Source organism: Sinocyclocheilus rhinocerous, unplaced genomic scaffold (assembly GCF_001515625.1).
Source record: "Sinocyclocheilus rhinocerous isolate Xijiao unplaced genomic scaffold, SAMN03320098_v1.1 scaffold509, whole genome shotgun sequence".
NCBI classification, from domain to species: domain Eukaryota; kingdom Metazoa; phylum Chordata; class Actinopteri; order Cypriniformes; family Cyprinidae; genus Sinocyclocheilus; species Sinocyclocheilus rhinocerous.
Genome location: NW_015652428.1, coordinates 947,056 through 959,267, shown reverse-complemented (window position 1 = coordinate 959,267; position 12,212 = coordinate 947,056). Strand labels below are relative to the sequence as shown.

The 12,212-nt window shown below is 35.6% G+C and overlaps 2 protein-coding genes across 2 annotated transcripts in view; one reads left to right on the top strand and one right to left on the bottom strand.

The window, feature by feature from the left end:
* The window catches only part of LOC107715105 (lipoamide acyltransferase component of branched-chain alpha-keto acid dehydrogenase complex, mitochondrial-like), a 9,918-nt gene extending 6,321 nt beyond the window's left edge, over positions 1 to 3,597 (bottom strand). Inside the window, exons 1-5 of the mRNA XM_016521164.1 lie at positions 3,489 to 3,597; positions 2,252 to 2,372; positions 2,092 to 2,167; positions 1,835 to 2,016; positions 1,634 to 1,761 (exon numbers count right to left, since the gene is read on the bottom strand). Of these exons, the coding sequence (XP_016376650.1) occupies positions 1,634 to 1,761; positions 1,835 to 2,016; positions 2,092 to 2,167; positions 2,252 to 2,372; positions 3,489 to 3,539 (558 nt within the window). The 5' untranslated portion in view covers positions 3,540 to 3,597. The remainder of the gene's footprint in view (positions 1 to 1,633; positions 1,762 to 1,834; positions 2,017 to 2,091; positions 2,168 to 2,251; positions 2,373 to 3,488) is intronic.
* Positions 3,598 to 4,970: 1,373 nt separating this feature from the next.
* On the top strand, positions 4,971 to 10,310 carry LOC107715104 (RNA 3'-terminal phosphate cyclase-like). The gene is made up of 11 exons (XM_016521163.1): positions 4,971 to 5,354; positions 5,563 to 5,663; positions 6,250 to 6,393; positions 6,517 to 6,640; positions 6,721 to 6,779; positions 6,871 to 7,012; positions 8,089 to 8,210; positions 8,299 to 8,357; positions 8,568 to 8,662; positions 9,849 to 9,953; positions 10,095 to 10,310. The coding sequence occupies exons 1-11, from the start codon at positions 5,310 to 5,312 to the stop codon at positions 10,191 to 10,193; spliced, it is 1,095 nt and encodes a 364-aa protein (XP_016376649.1). The 5' UTR covers positions 4,971 to 5,309; the 3' UTR covers positions 10,194 to 10,310.
* The last annotated feature ends 1,902 nt before the right edge of the window (positions 10,311 to 12,212 follow it).

Below are 12,212 nucleotides of genomic sequence, written 5' to 3'. Positions count from 1 at the left end.
TATTGCTACAAACATACCCCAGCGACTTAAGACTGGTTTTACATCCAGTGCTTATACACACGCACACACACACATATATATATATATATATAATATATACATATATACATACATATACATGTGTAATACTGCTTTAAATTGTTGTTGTAAATGATTAAGTCATTGAGTCATTTATTCATTCATTTGGGTCCAACCCGGTACTAGCAAGCTGTACCTAATAAAGTGGCCAGTGAGTGTATATATAACTTCTACAATCGGTCTGTGCAGCGCTGCTTCAAATTCAACGCGCCTATGGCCAATGGTTCAACGCGCCAAATGATTCACTCAATTCGTTCAAAACATGCATTAAGAAAAGAAATACTGCTGTGTGTTGCTCGGAGACGAACAGTTCTGCTTTGCCTTTATATTTTCGTTGGCAAAATTGAGCAAAACAGACAACATTGTGTCTAAAATAACACAATATTAACTTCTTACTTACTGAACTGTTGTATAAGATCAGGATCACATTTGCACTCGTGTGATATTGCACTTAGCTCATTGCTCGTGTGATATTGTTTAACTATATGATGTAAATATGAGACAAAAACTCAAACAGGGGCATTTCTTGTTTAACTATATGATGTAAATATGAGACAAAAACTCAAACAGGGGCATTTTTGCCCCATATCTTGAATTTTAGGGACATTCTAACTACGTTCTCTAGGCTCCATCACGCAGTGAGTTGTTGCCCTGCCTCATATATTTGTCATCAATTAAAGGCAGAGTAAGTGATTTTTCAAAAGCACTTTAGAAAACTGATTCAGGCTGAATCACAAAACAAACTTGTAGCCAATCAGCAATAAGGGGAGCGCGTTCAGTGCATGGGACGGACATTAGCCGAGCCGAGCGACAGAAAGATAGAGATGGCGGATAAAAAACAAAAGAGGAAAACGTCTGCGGAACGATAAGGCAAGAAGTAGGACCCGTGTAAATATCGGATCAGCTTTCCAGCGCTGGAGAGAACTCAAGGAGCGGAGGCCTGCGATCGGACGCCAAGGTTGCTTTGTTTCTTCTCAATAGGTGAGTAACACCGTGTCTACAACAGCTAAAGTCTGCCTACACTGGACGCGATCAAACGACCGTTGAAAACCATTTGAAATTTGTGTCAGCACGTCATAAATAGAACCCGGCAGCAGTTTTCTGTCGGGGATTTGTTGTGCCGCGCCGCTCACGTCCGTAGACACGGTGTAACATTGGTTTTGCTTTGTTTCACAGAACTAATCGTTGCCTGGGTTGCGTACGTATATGTGGGGCGGAGCTATCAAAATAGGGGCAAGACCCTTTTGGGGAAGAGACGTGTTTGTTTTGGTGATTTCAAATATCAACATTGGCTACCAGAAATCACTTACTCTGCCTTTAACTGTATGAAATGTCAGATGACCCACATAGGTCTGGGTCGGGCCAAGTGCGTTAAATGCGTAAATAATTTTAACGCGTTATTTTTAACCGTAATTAATTAATCTAATTAACACGTTAAATGGACAGCCCTAATATATATATATACATACACATACATATGCACACACACACATACACAGACACTCAATTAACTTTAAACCTGTGTTTTTGAAAAAAAGACAAATCCCAAACGTACATTGTTCTCTATGGCTAAGCGTCTGACGGCAGGGGTGGCCTGGGTCTTGTGACCTTTGATCTCCTGGTGCGTGTGCTCCTCTTGGGACATGGCTGGCGTCTCCACCACATCCTCCTGAGGACCCTCCACTGCAAGAGCCAGTGACACACTAAATAACTCAAAACAAGGTCAAGTACTTCTACAAATACTCTCAACACTCACCTTGACCTGCGTCCGTTTCAATGTCAACGAGAGGTTTGCCTACAAGGGCAATGGAATCGACATCATAGTAGAGTTTGCGAATGATTCCATCGTAACGGCTGGTGATGGTGACAGATGCTTTGTCACTCTGCACTTCACAGATGCTGTCGAACTGAGACACTTTGTCGCCTTCTTTCACATACCTGATGATGAAAGACAGATAATAGCGACCTCTGCTGAAAGATATTTGTAAGTGTCAAAAAAGAAATTAAACTTACCATTCTTTAACCGTAACTTCCATAATGCCCTCTCCGATATCTGAGAGCTTGAACTGCAAAACTGGTCTTGCTGCAACTGCGATAAGCAGCATAAAGCGATTATAAATGCATTTTACTAATTGAGGACACAGAGACGTTTATTACAAACGTTAAAACTCACCATAGCTTGTGCGAAAGAAGCGATGCTGTTGTCCAGCGATGAGGGAATATGAGTGGGGTCGGGATACAAAGCAAGCAGCCTGGAGCTTCGAGCAGCAGTGTCTGTGCAGGCGAGCAGAGACCTGAAGCACATGACACAGAACAAAAACACGATGTTTGCAACATTTAAACTCAATGGAACAGCATGATCTAAAAATACAGCATGCTAAACACACAAAAAAAAGCAAAATGAAGACCAAAAGCACAAATCTCTGAATGAAAATAATCGCTGCGTACGACCAGTTACAATGATTTAATTCCACGATTTACGATTTAATTCGAAATTATATATAAAATATTAAACTTCTCCGTACATGTGAAAACAAATGAAATAATGTCTTGAAAAGGCTGCGTATAACCAGTTGCAAATTTATATATATAATATAATAATAATAATTTATTTTATATATAAATATATGCAAATTGATTTTGTATTAAATATAAAAAATACTGCTGATTATTTAAAATTTAAATATTAATCAAATGTAGACATTTACACAACTAGTGGTCTCATGCATATATTAATTATAAAGTAATATAAATAAATCATATTAATTATAATATTACTTTATATATACATAATAAATATACACAGTACACACACATATATTATGTAAACAAAAACTTTTATTTTGGATGCGATTAATCGCGATTAATCTATTGACAGCACTAATTATAATATATTATTGTATTATATAGCTACAAACATCTATCTACCTATATACACACTCATACTAAATTTATAAAGCTTTGTACAAGACTACAGAAAACTACATTTTTGTACATCTGAAACTACAAATATATATATACTAAGCATTTTACATATTTTATAAATGTCAATACATACCATTCATTAATTAAATTATTAATAAATTGTATACATTTATACTAGCCTCACACTATTTACACTAGACATTTACACTGGTTTCATATTTTTGGAGTTTTTTTCGTTGTAAACAACCGTTTTATGCTTGCTTTTTAACTATTTTCTTGGTGTTTACATGTTGGCAACTGTCCACACACATCACGCAGGTCCAGTGCTTCTGCTTCAGCTGCAGGCTGCTAGTTCCTCAGATCCCTCAGCTTTGTAATCGCTTACAAACGATGATTTGCGCCTAAATTGACTCTAAATATCACCCGTGGACGTTAGATGTCATTGCAATTGTAAGATGCGTGTAAAATGAAAGGTGAAAACATACCAGGCGTCTCATAAACGCGAATGGAGCCCGCACAGTGATGACGGTCGCCATCTTTCTCCAGCGATTTGGTGTAACCGGAAATTACGTCACCCTCACGCCCCGCTCCACTGACCAATCGGAGAGCTTTTTGGTCAAGGGCAAATATTGCAGAGATATTTTAACAGAATATTTCTAAAAAAAAGAAAAACTTTGACTAGAACGAATAAATAGAAGAATTTATATAATAAGTTACATGAAATTATATGAAATAATAAAGTAATAATATAAATATAATGATTAATTAAATACTAAATTCCTAATTGAAAAAAATAAAAATTTATAAACATCCAAAGAAAGAAACAAGGGAAAAGGAAAGGAAGAAAAGATTAAAATAGTTATATACAAAAGTAATAAATATATTACTTCAATGTTCGTTTGGTGTCATGTAGGCCTACTAAATGTTTATTCCATATATTTCAAATGACCCACAAAATACACTAAGCCGTTTTAATTGTATTAAAAATATTTTTTTTTCAGAACTGTTTGAATGACACATACATGTTATGACACCTCTAAAATGTGTCAATAATAAACTGTTAATAAATTGTTAATAAACATTTTAATAGATATTTTAACAGAATATTTCTAATAAAAAAAGCTTTGAATAGAACAAATAAATCAAAGAAAAAATTGGTTAAATTAATTAAAAAAAACATTTTGATGACAAAGGGCAAATATTTCAGAGATATTTTAACAGAATATTTCTAATAAAAGGAAAAGCTTTGAATAGAACAAATAAACAGAAGAACTGATAAAATAAATAAACATAAATGAGTATCGAATATATATAAATGATTAACTACAGATAAACATTTTATAAAATAATAAAGTAATCAAATATGATATAAAATAAATATATTTTTATGATTACTTAAATACATACATTTCTAACTAAAAAAAATAACCAAAGAAAGAAACAAAGGGAAAGGAAAGGAAGAAAGAAAAAAGATTAAAAAAGTTAAATACAAAAGTAACTAATATATACTTAGACCTTCAATGTTCGTTTGGTTTCATGTACTAAATGTTTATTCCATATAGCCTATTTCAAATGACCAACAAAATACACTAAGCCGTTTCAATTCTATATATTAAAATATATTTCTTCAGAACTGTTTGAACGAAACATACATGTTATGACACCTCTAAAATATGTCAAAACATATAATAAAAATAGGGTTGGGTTTTTCAAAAAATATTTTGATGACAAAGTGCTACTGCTATCAGCTTATCCATCAGTTCTCGGTTCATTACGAATCGGACATGCTCACAAAAAAAAAACATTCTCGGTTCAATGAGTCAGTTAGTTCACTCGAAATCCGCTCAGTGCTAATGGAATGAACTGAGTGGTTTAGTGAACCGGTTCACACAATTCACTGAAAAGATTCGATTCAATAGAACGATTCATCAACGAATCGGACATCGCTCTTCTGCGCATGCCCAGAGCCCATCCACCACAGCAGTGTGACTGGCAAGAGACTAGTTGCCGGAGTGTGATCGTATTGCCAGGAAATTCGCTCGATTCTTATTTGTGGTCAAGTCAAATCCATCTTTATTTATTTAAATCAACCCAACCGCGCACTAAGTTTATTTATTATTTCAGTTGCGAAGAGCAGTTTCCCTAGTGCCAGAGCTTTTGTTGAGAAGTTCGCGTTTATCGCGGCATTGTTTGGGGCCATACGCCGGTTTATATTAACTTTAGTACAGTGTGAAAGTCGCGCGAGGTCTCTTTATTCCCACACGCGCGCTTTGATACATCGTAACAATTTCTCGCTTTTCGCGAAAATGGCCGCAACTACGTTTGAAATGGACGGAAGTGTAATGGAAGGGGTGAGTTTTCATTTTCGAGCCTTATTTATTCGAAAGGGACGGAAGTGTAATGGAAGGGGTGAGTGTTCTATTTCGAGCCTTTTTTTTTTTTTTAATATCTCCGATTAAAGGTTTAATGTTGAACATGTTAGAATGGCATCGCCAGAATTGAATTTAGTAGTCGTCGGTAATTCTTTAAAAAACAAATTTTGGATGTTTCTCTTTAAAGGGAGGACAGATTTTAAGGCTGTCCGCCGCGCTGAGTTGCATCCAAGGGGCGTCAATCAAAATAAATAAAATCCGAGCCGGTAGAAGCACACCGGGTTTGAGGTAATGAAGAATTTTTTTAAACACATTATATATTCATTTTCGAGGCTTTATGTACATTTAAATAGTTATTTTTTTATATGTGGAACAGCCTCCATTGCCCCCCCCCCCTCCTATTCAACAGTAAACCATGAAACAAAGCAAAGTTGGTTTTTGGAGTCTAGTTATTCAATTTACACTTCACATATAGATATACGACTATATATTAAGTAAAGCTGTTTTAAACAATTGTTTATCCCACAGAAATGCTGTTAAATACTTTTACCATGCATTTTTAATGGGCCCTTTGTTAGTTGGCACTGAAGCACATGGCTACTTTCCATGTTATCCTTCACTTTTATCCCTTTAAAAGGTCTGGATTTTTATCGAAGCTCTTTAGTAACCCATTTTTCTTGTTGTTGTGCAAATTTATTGCTGTTTAAATTTAAACATAAAGATGCAGCCTACATATAAAGTTCTTAAAACTCAATCTAGTCTAATTTCCTGTCGAAAAATGGAGCAAATCTGATTCTTTCGGTCGAAACAAGATGATTTCGAACTGCATGTACTTAGTTTTCTCTTCAATTATCCTTCAAATCAACGTCACCAGGCCTCAGCATCTGTCAGGTCTCGAGCTGGTGAGGGACATGTGCAACGGCAATCTGGAAGGAGCCACAGTGGGATCCACGGAAATTATGCTTACTCCTGGGAAAATCAAGGGGGGGAATCACATCGCAGACACTCAGACGGCCGGGTAAGTATCGTTTTTAGTCATTTACGTTGCCTTGTTTGTTCCAAACTGTGAAATTACGCTTTTTTGCGACGGCATGATGATGCACTTTTGGCTCTAAGTGTACTTGTGTTGTCTGGGGTGTAGAAGCGTGGGACTGCTGATGCAGATCTCGCTGCCGTGTGCCCTGTTCGCTCAGGGTCCGTCAGAGCTGTGTCTGAAGGGAGGAACCAATGCTGAGATGGCACCCCAGATCGACTACACGCTGAAGGTATGTGTAGACGTATGTTTGGACCGGATTGAGTCATCAGTTGGACATCCTTCTAATTCTGCCGTTCAAATCTCTTTTAGGTCTTCAAACCAATCGCGGAGAGATTCGGAGTTCAGTTTGACTGCGATTTGAAAATGAGGTATTTATGCGCAACTTTGGTTCAGATGTGATTGTAATCATTAAAAGTAAAAGCTAAAACATTTTCAAAATATTTTTTTCGTCGTAAACAGAGGTTACTATCCTAAGGGAGGTGGTGAGGTGGTGCTCAAGGTGAACCCTGTGAAGGAACTGAGTCCCATCAACCTGACCGAAAGAGGAAATATCACCAAGATCTACGGCAGGGCCTTCGTGGCTGGAGTGCTGCCCTTTAAGGTATAAGATTGGTAACTTTTTTTTATTTTGATTAGCTGCACAGTTAACTACAGTTTTTTTTGTTGATAAATGGCCATGGGAAAAAATTCTCCCACAATATTTAAAATAAATGGCTTTAGTACGTAGACTTGAAACAACAACATAATTTTTTATGACTTCACCACATAATTTTTCTTTTTCATAAGTAGCATTGGGGCAAAAAACTCGTAAGACACAATGCTTACTTCCCCTTTGTTTTTGTTTTTTTGTTTTTTTTTCCTTTACTTCACTACACTATTTACATTTCAATTTTTTCAACTAGTCTTGAAAAACAAAAAAAGCTCAAACATCAACTCTTTTTTTTTTTGGCTTCAATGCATTTTTGGTTTTTGATTTTTTTTCCCCCGTGGCTTTGTTTTTTACTTTGTAATTTTATTATTATTTTTGTTTTTTTTGTAAGGCTCCTAAACCAAAAGGTTTTTTTTTTTTACATAATTTTTGGTGGGGAGAAAAAAATCTCCTAAACCACAGCTTTCATTTTTGTAAATTCAGTAAATAGTTTACGTTTCTTTTTCCATAACTAGCCTTTGGGGAAAAAAAGCTCTTAAACCACAACATGTTTTTTTTCTTTTTCTTCGCTACATAATTAGTGTTTATTTATTCGTGAATAGTGTTGGATAAAAAGCACCTTAACCACAACATTTTTTTTATTGTGTTTTACTTCTCTACATAATTTACGTTTGTTACATAATTTACGTTCGTAGCCTTAAATGCTCTTAAATCACAACATGCATTGTTTTTGTTAATTCACGGCATAATTTACGTTTGTTTCTCGTAACTAGCCTTGGGGATAAAAGCTATTAACCAAAACATGTTTTAATTTTATATACTTACTGAGATAATTTACATTTCTTTCAACACTATCTAGTCCAGAAGTGGCCTTGAGAAAGCCGAGTATACCACAGCATGCTTTGTTTTTAGGCTTTAATCAGCATTGTTTGGAAATAGTGGCATTGATGTTTATAAAACACACCATTTGTTTTGCAACTGCTCTTAACTTCCCTATAAACTTCGGTCAAATTGTTCTTGATGTTCAGTTGGCGAAGGACATGTCCACAGCGGCGGTCCGCACTATCAGAAAAGAAGTTAAGGATCTGTACATCAACATTCAGTCTTTGCAGGAGAAGGACAAGGCCTGCGGCAATGGCAACGGGATCATGTGAGTGCATCCGATCTCAAACCATCCGCCGCAGTTGTTTTGTGATTCCGTTTTTACTAACGTCTGTATATTTTGTGTCTCCTGGCAGAATAATTGCAGAATCATCCACCGGCTGCATATTTGCAGGATCATCTCTTGGCAAAAAAGGTAAGGCTTGTCTGGCTGCCCAGTCCTGAAGAATTAATTCAGTGTCATAGTTTTGGCACTAGAGGGCGATACGTCACAATGAAAAGCCTGTTCATGTGTGCTTTGAGTTTTAATGTGGACAAGACAAAGTCAGATTTCCTCTACTATGATGATTCGGTCTTAAAATTGCTATGAATTTAAAATTTGACTCTATTTTTGTTTTGTGTTCAGGTGTATATGCTGACAAAGTTGGCATCGAGGCTGCAGAAATGTTGCTAAGAAACATCAGGCATAATGGTTGCGTGGACGACTTCTTGCAAGACCAGGTCAGGCACACAAATGCTTGATTGTTTCAGTGCAATATAATAAATACGTGTTTTTCTGGAGAGTAATTATACGTTTTATTTGACATTTTTCCCGTAAGTAGCATTGGGGGGAAAATCTCTAACCAAAATGTTCTTTTCTTTTCTTTCTTTTTAAAATTTTTATTACTTTTTAAAAAATAAATTTAGTTGGGCTAAAAACTCAAAACCTCAACATGGCTTTTTTTATTTTTTATTTGTTGTATAATTAGTTTTTTTAAATTAATAGCATTAGACAAGGGTTATTAATCCATACAACTGCAGCAGTGGAGGACTATTATTCTGCTGCGTGATACTGCAGAAGAACTGATGATGGCACGGTTTGATCTTCGGCTGAGGGCAGAAAGGGGCGTTTAATTCCCGCCCACATGTAGAAATCGAATATTCAAGCTGTTTATTCATTTTTCTACCCATGAACGAAAAACGTAAATTTAAGCTGAATTCTCGTTTTTCGTTTTTTGGAAAAAAACAAAAAAACGAAAAAGGAGCCGTTTTCTAATTTTTCCACTTTCAATATTAAATCAAAAAACGAATGATCGAATGATACACGGATTAACCACAACGTACTTTTTATTTTTTTACTTTTATTAATTTTTTTACTTTACATAATTACATTTTTAACATTGGTGTTACATTTGTTTTTCGTAGCTAGCTCTTAAACACACAACGTGCTTTTTGTTTTTCACATTTTTGTAACACAACTAGCCTTGGAAAAAAAGCTCTTAAACCACAACATGCTTTTTGTTTTGCTTTGCTATGTATTTTGTTTCTTGTAACATAACTAGCGTTGAAAAAAAGCTTTTTAACAAAAAGGTTATTTTTTATGTCTACATAATTTACATTTCTTTATTTCATTGGTATAATATTTGTTTGCAACTAACTCTCAAACCACACCATGCTTTTAGTTTTGCTTTACTTCTCTTGTTTTTTGTTTGTTTGTTTTGTAACAAGCCTTAAAAAATGCTCTTAAATCACGTTGTTTTACTTTTCTACATAATTTGCATTGCTTTTGTGAATAACATCAAAAATCATCAAATCTCCTTAACCACAACACGCTTTTTGTTTTTTACTTAGCGCTGCATTTTTTTTTCCAGTGCAACATAATAAAAACGTGTTTGTCTGGAAAGTAATTATACGTTTCTTTTCACAGCTTATTATGTTCATGGCCTTGGCGAACGGCACATCCAGAATGCGAACGGGCCCAGTCACTCTCCACACACAAACAGCAATCCACGTGGCCGAGCAGCTCACGGACGTAAGTTCAGACCTGGACGCACTTTATAGGCACTTTTGTTTAAAAACTAGCCGATATATAACACTGTTCTAGTGGTTTTTGGATATTTTAATAAAAAAATATTTTATATTGTGCCTTTAACTCGTTTTTGTATTTTTCCAGGCAAAATTTGTTATACGCAAATCAGAGGATGAGCACGCTAACAACGATACCTACATTATCGAGTGCCAAGGAGTGGGTGCCACCAATCCTAACTTGTGAACGCATGGGTTCGTCGTCCCCAGCCGAGATGAGGAGGACTTGTAGCAGAAACACACTACTACTACTGTAACTGACCGGATGACACAAAGATAACTTTATTATCTTTATGTTCTTCGCGATTAACGATTAGTTTTTTTGCGCTGACCACCGAGTCTGTCCATATTTGCCCCCTGTTGTGTCCCCTTCAGAAACTTTCGTTGTTACTCAGGGTATTGCCTTACAATGTAATGAAACGGACACTTTGAACTCTTCACGCAATATTCGCAGAATCCTTACCGTTTTCGGGCAAATTCGCTTTCCGCACGCTAACACAAGCCTTAAAGTTTCATTGAACCCTTCCGATACTGTTAACGATAACAATAGCTTAACCAATTTGCATGGACGTAGTAAAATACATGTATGTCACTGGTAAATTAGTGCACTGTGTGTACGAGGAAAACGGTTTTTCATCCAAGTTTATGGTTCCATGTAGCTGCTTTGTTTTGTTTTTTTTGTATTTGTTATTTAAGTCGTTTCTACATTATTTCCGAAATTTCATTGCCATCTTATTCTATTTTCATTGACGTTCTTTGCTAATTTTGTCTTTTTGACTATGAAAATGATTCATACTCGGTCATTATTTCTATTTGTTATTTATAAGATGGAATTTCAGATTTTTTGCGCAATCATTTTTGCGTTTTTTTTTTGTGTGGCTACTTTAGATGACCATGTTCTTTTGTTATTTGCATTAAAAAAATTGTGGAGAAAAAATACAATAAAATGAGAGATAGACATAGAATATTTCACCTTGATTCCGTGTTTTTTTTCCATATAATTGGATGATTTATCTGTATTTAACGTGACAAAAACGAAAATTGTTGTTTACTCACCCTCAAGCTGTTCCAAACCTGTGTGAGCTTGTTTCTTCTGTTGAACATGAAAGAAGATATTTTGAAGAATGATGTGCAACGAACAGTTGACGGTAGCCATTGACTTCAATAGAATGGAAAAAATACTATAGAAGTCAATGGCTACCGTCAACTGTTTGGTTACTCATACAGGTTTGGAACAACTTGAGGGTGAGTAAATGATGACAATTTTTTTGGGGTGAACTATCCCTCTTTTAAAATCACACCATCCCAGGCTATTATAATGTAATTCAGGCCTTTCGCATTTATTTGTCCATCTTAAAGACTCTTATGGGCATTTAAAGCTGTTTTATGTGTCTTACACCCATATAAGGGGCTACTAAACGACGTACCTAAGTGAAAGCACTTGTCGGGCTTACAATGCAAATCTTCACATTTAGCTCACCCTAGAGACGACCTACAAGTGTTAGCTGTTGCCGGTCCAACTGGAGTGTCTTCTCTCAGCTCTTTTGTGCTCCACAATTACTGCCGGCAGATGCCAGGACAATAGTAGAAGAGAATAGGGGAAGCCATGTGATGATACGTGAATATGCATAGAGTCCTTGGGTCTGGAAAGGGCACATCTACATTGTTAAAAGGAGAAGGCTCCCCTCGGGGGGGTGAGGGGTGTGGCTTCTGAAGTGCATTCAGTGGGCCGTCAGTCTGATCATTGGCTGTCCGGTGCATCTGTTGCTGTGGGGGAGTAATTAAACACTGGCAAAGCTCAAAAGAAAATCTCTGCATATCGTCTGGATGATCAAACTAATAAATGAATTTTAACACTAGGAGTTTTAAATGAATTCATTTTATATAATGAAATCGTTTTATATTTAAATGAATACATTTATGTATGCATGTATTTTAATTATAATTTTAAAATTGAGATTTACTTGTTTTGTTTTAATTGATAAAAAGTTAAAATTTAGATTTTATTGGTTAAAACATTTTATTGGATAACAACATATTTCTGTGTTACCTACTTTGATATGCAGCATAAAGATTAATGCTGCTGATACAAATTAGTATATAAGAAAAACTTTGCTTATGATCTGGAAAATCAAACAAACAAACAGTTAACAATGAATTTGATATATTTACATAATTGTATTTTATATATTATTTTTACATTCTT

What these genes read in the sequence shown, in the direction of transcription:
- LOC107715104 (XM_016521163.1), top strand. Translation starts at nt 5,310, where the DNA reads ATGGCCGCAACTACGTTTGAAATGGACGGAAGTGTAATGGAAGGG. An exon ending in GACTGCGATTTGAAAATGAG is followed by an intron (nt 6,780 to 6,870) that starts GTATTTATGCGC and finishes CGTCGTAAACAG; the next exon opens with AGGTTACTATCCTAAGGGAG. An exon ending in ATCATCTCTTGGCAAAAAAG is followed by an intron (nt 8,358 to 8,567) that starts GTAAGGCTTGTC and finishes TTTTGTGTTCAG; the next exon opens with GTGTATATGCTGACAAAGTT.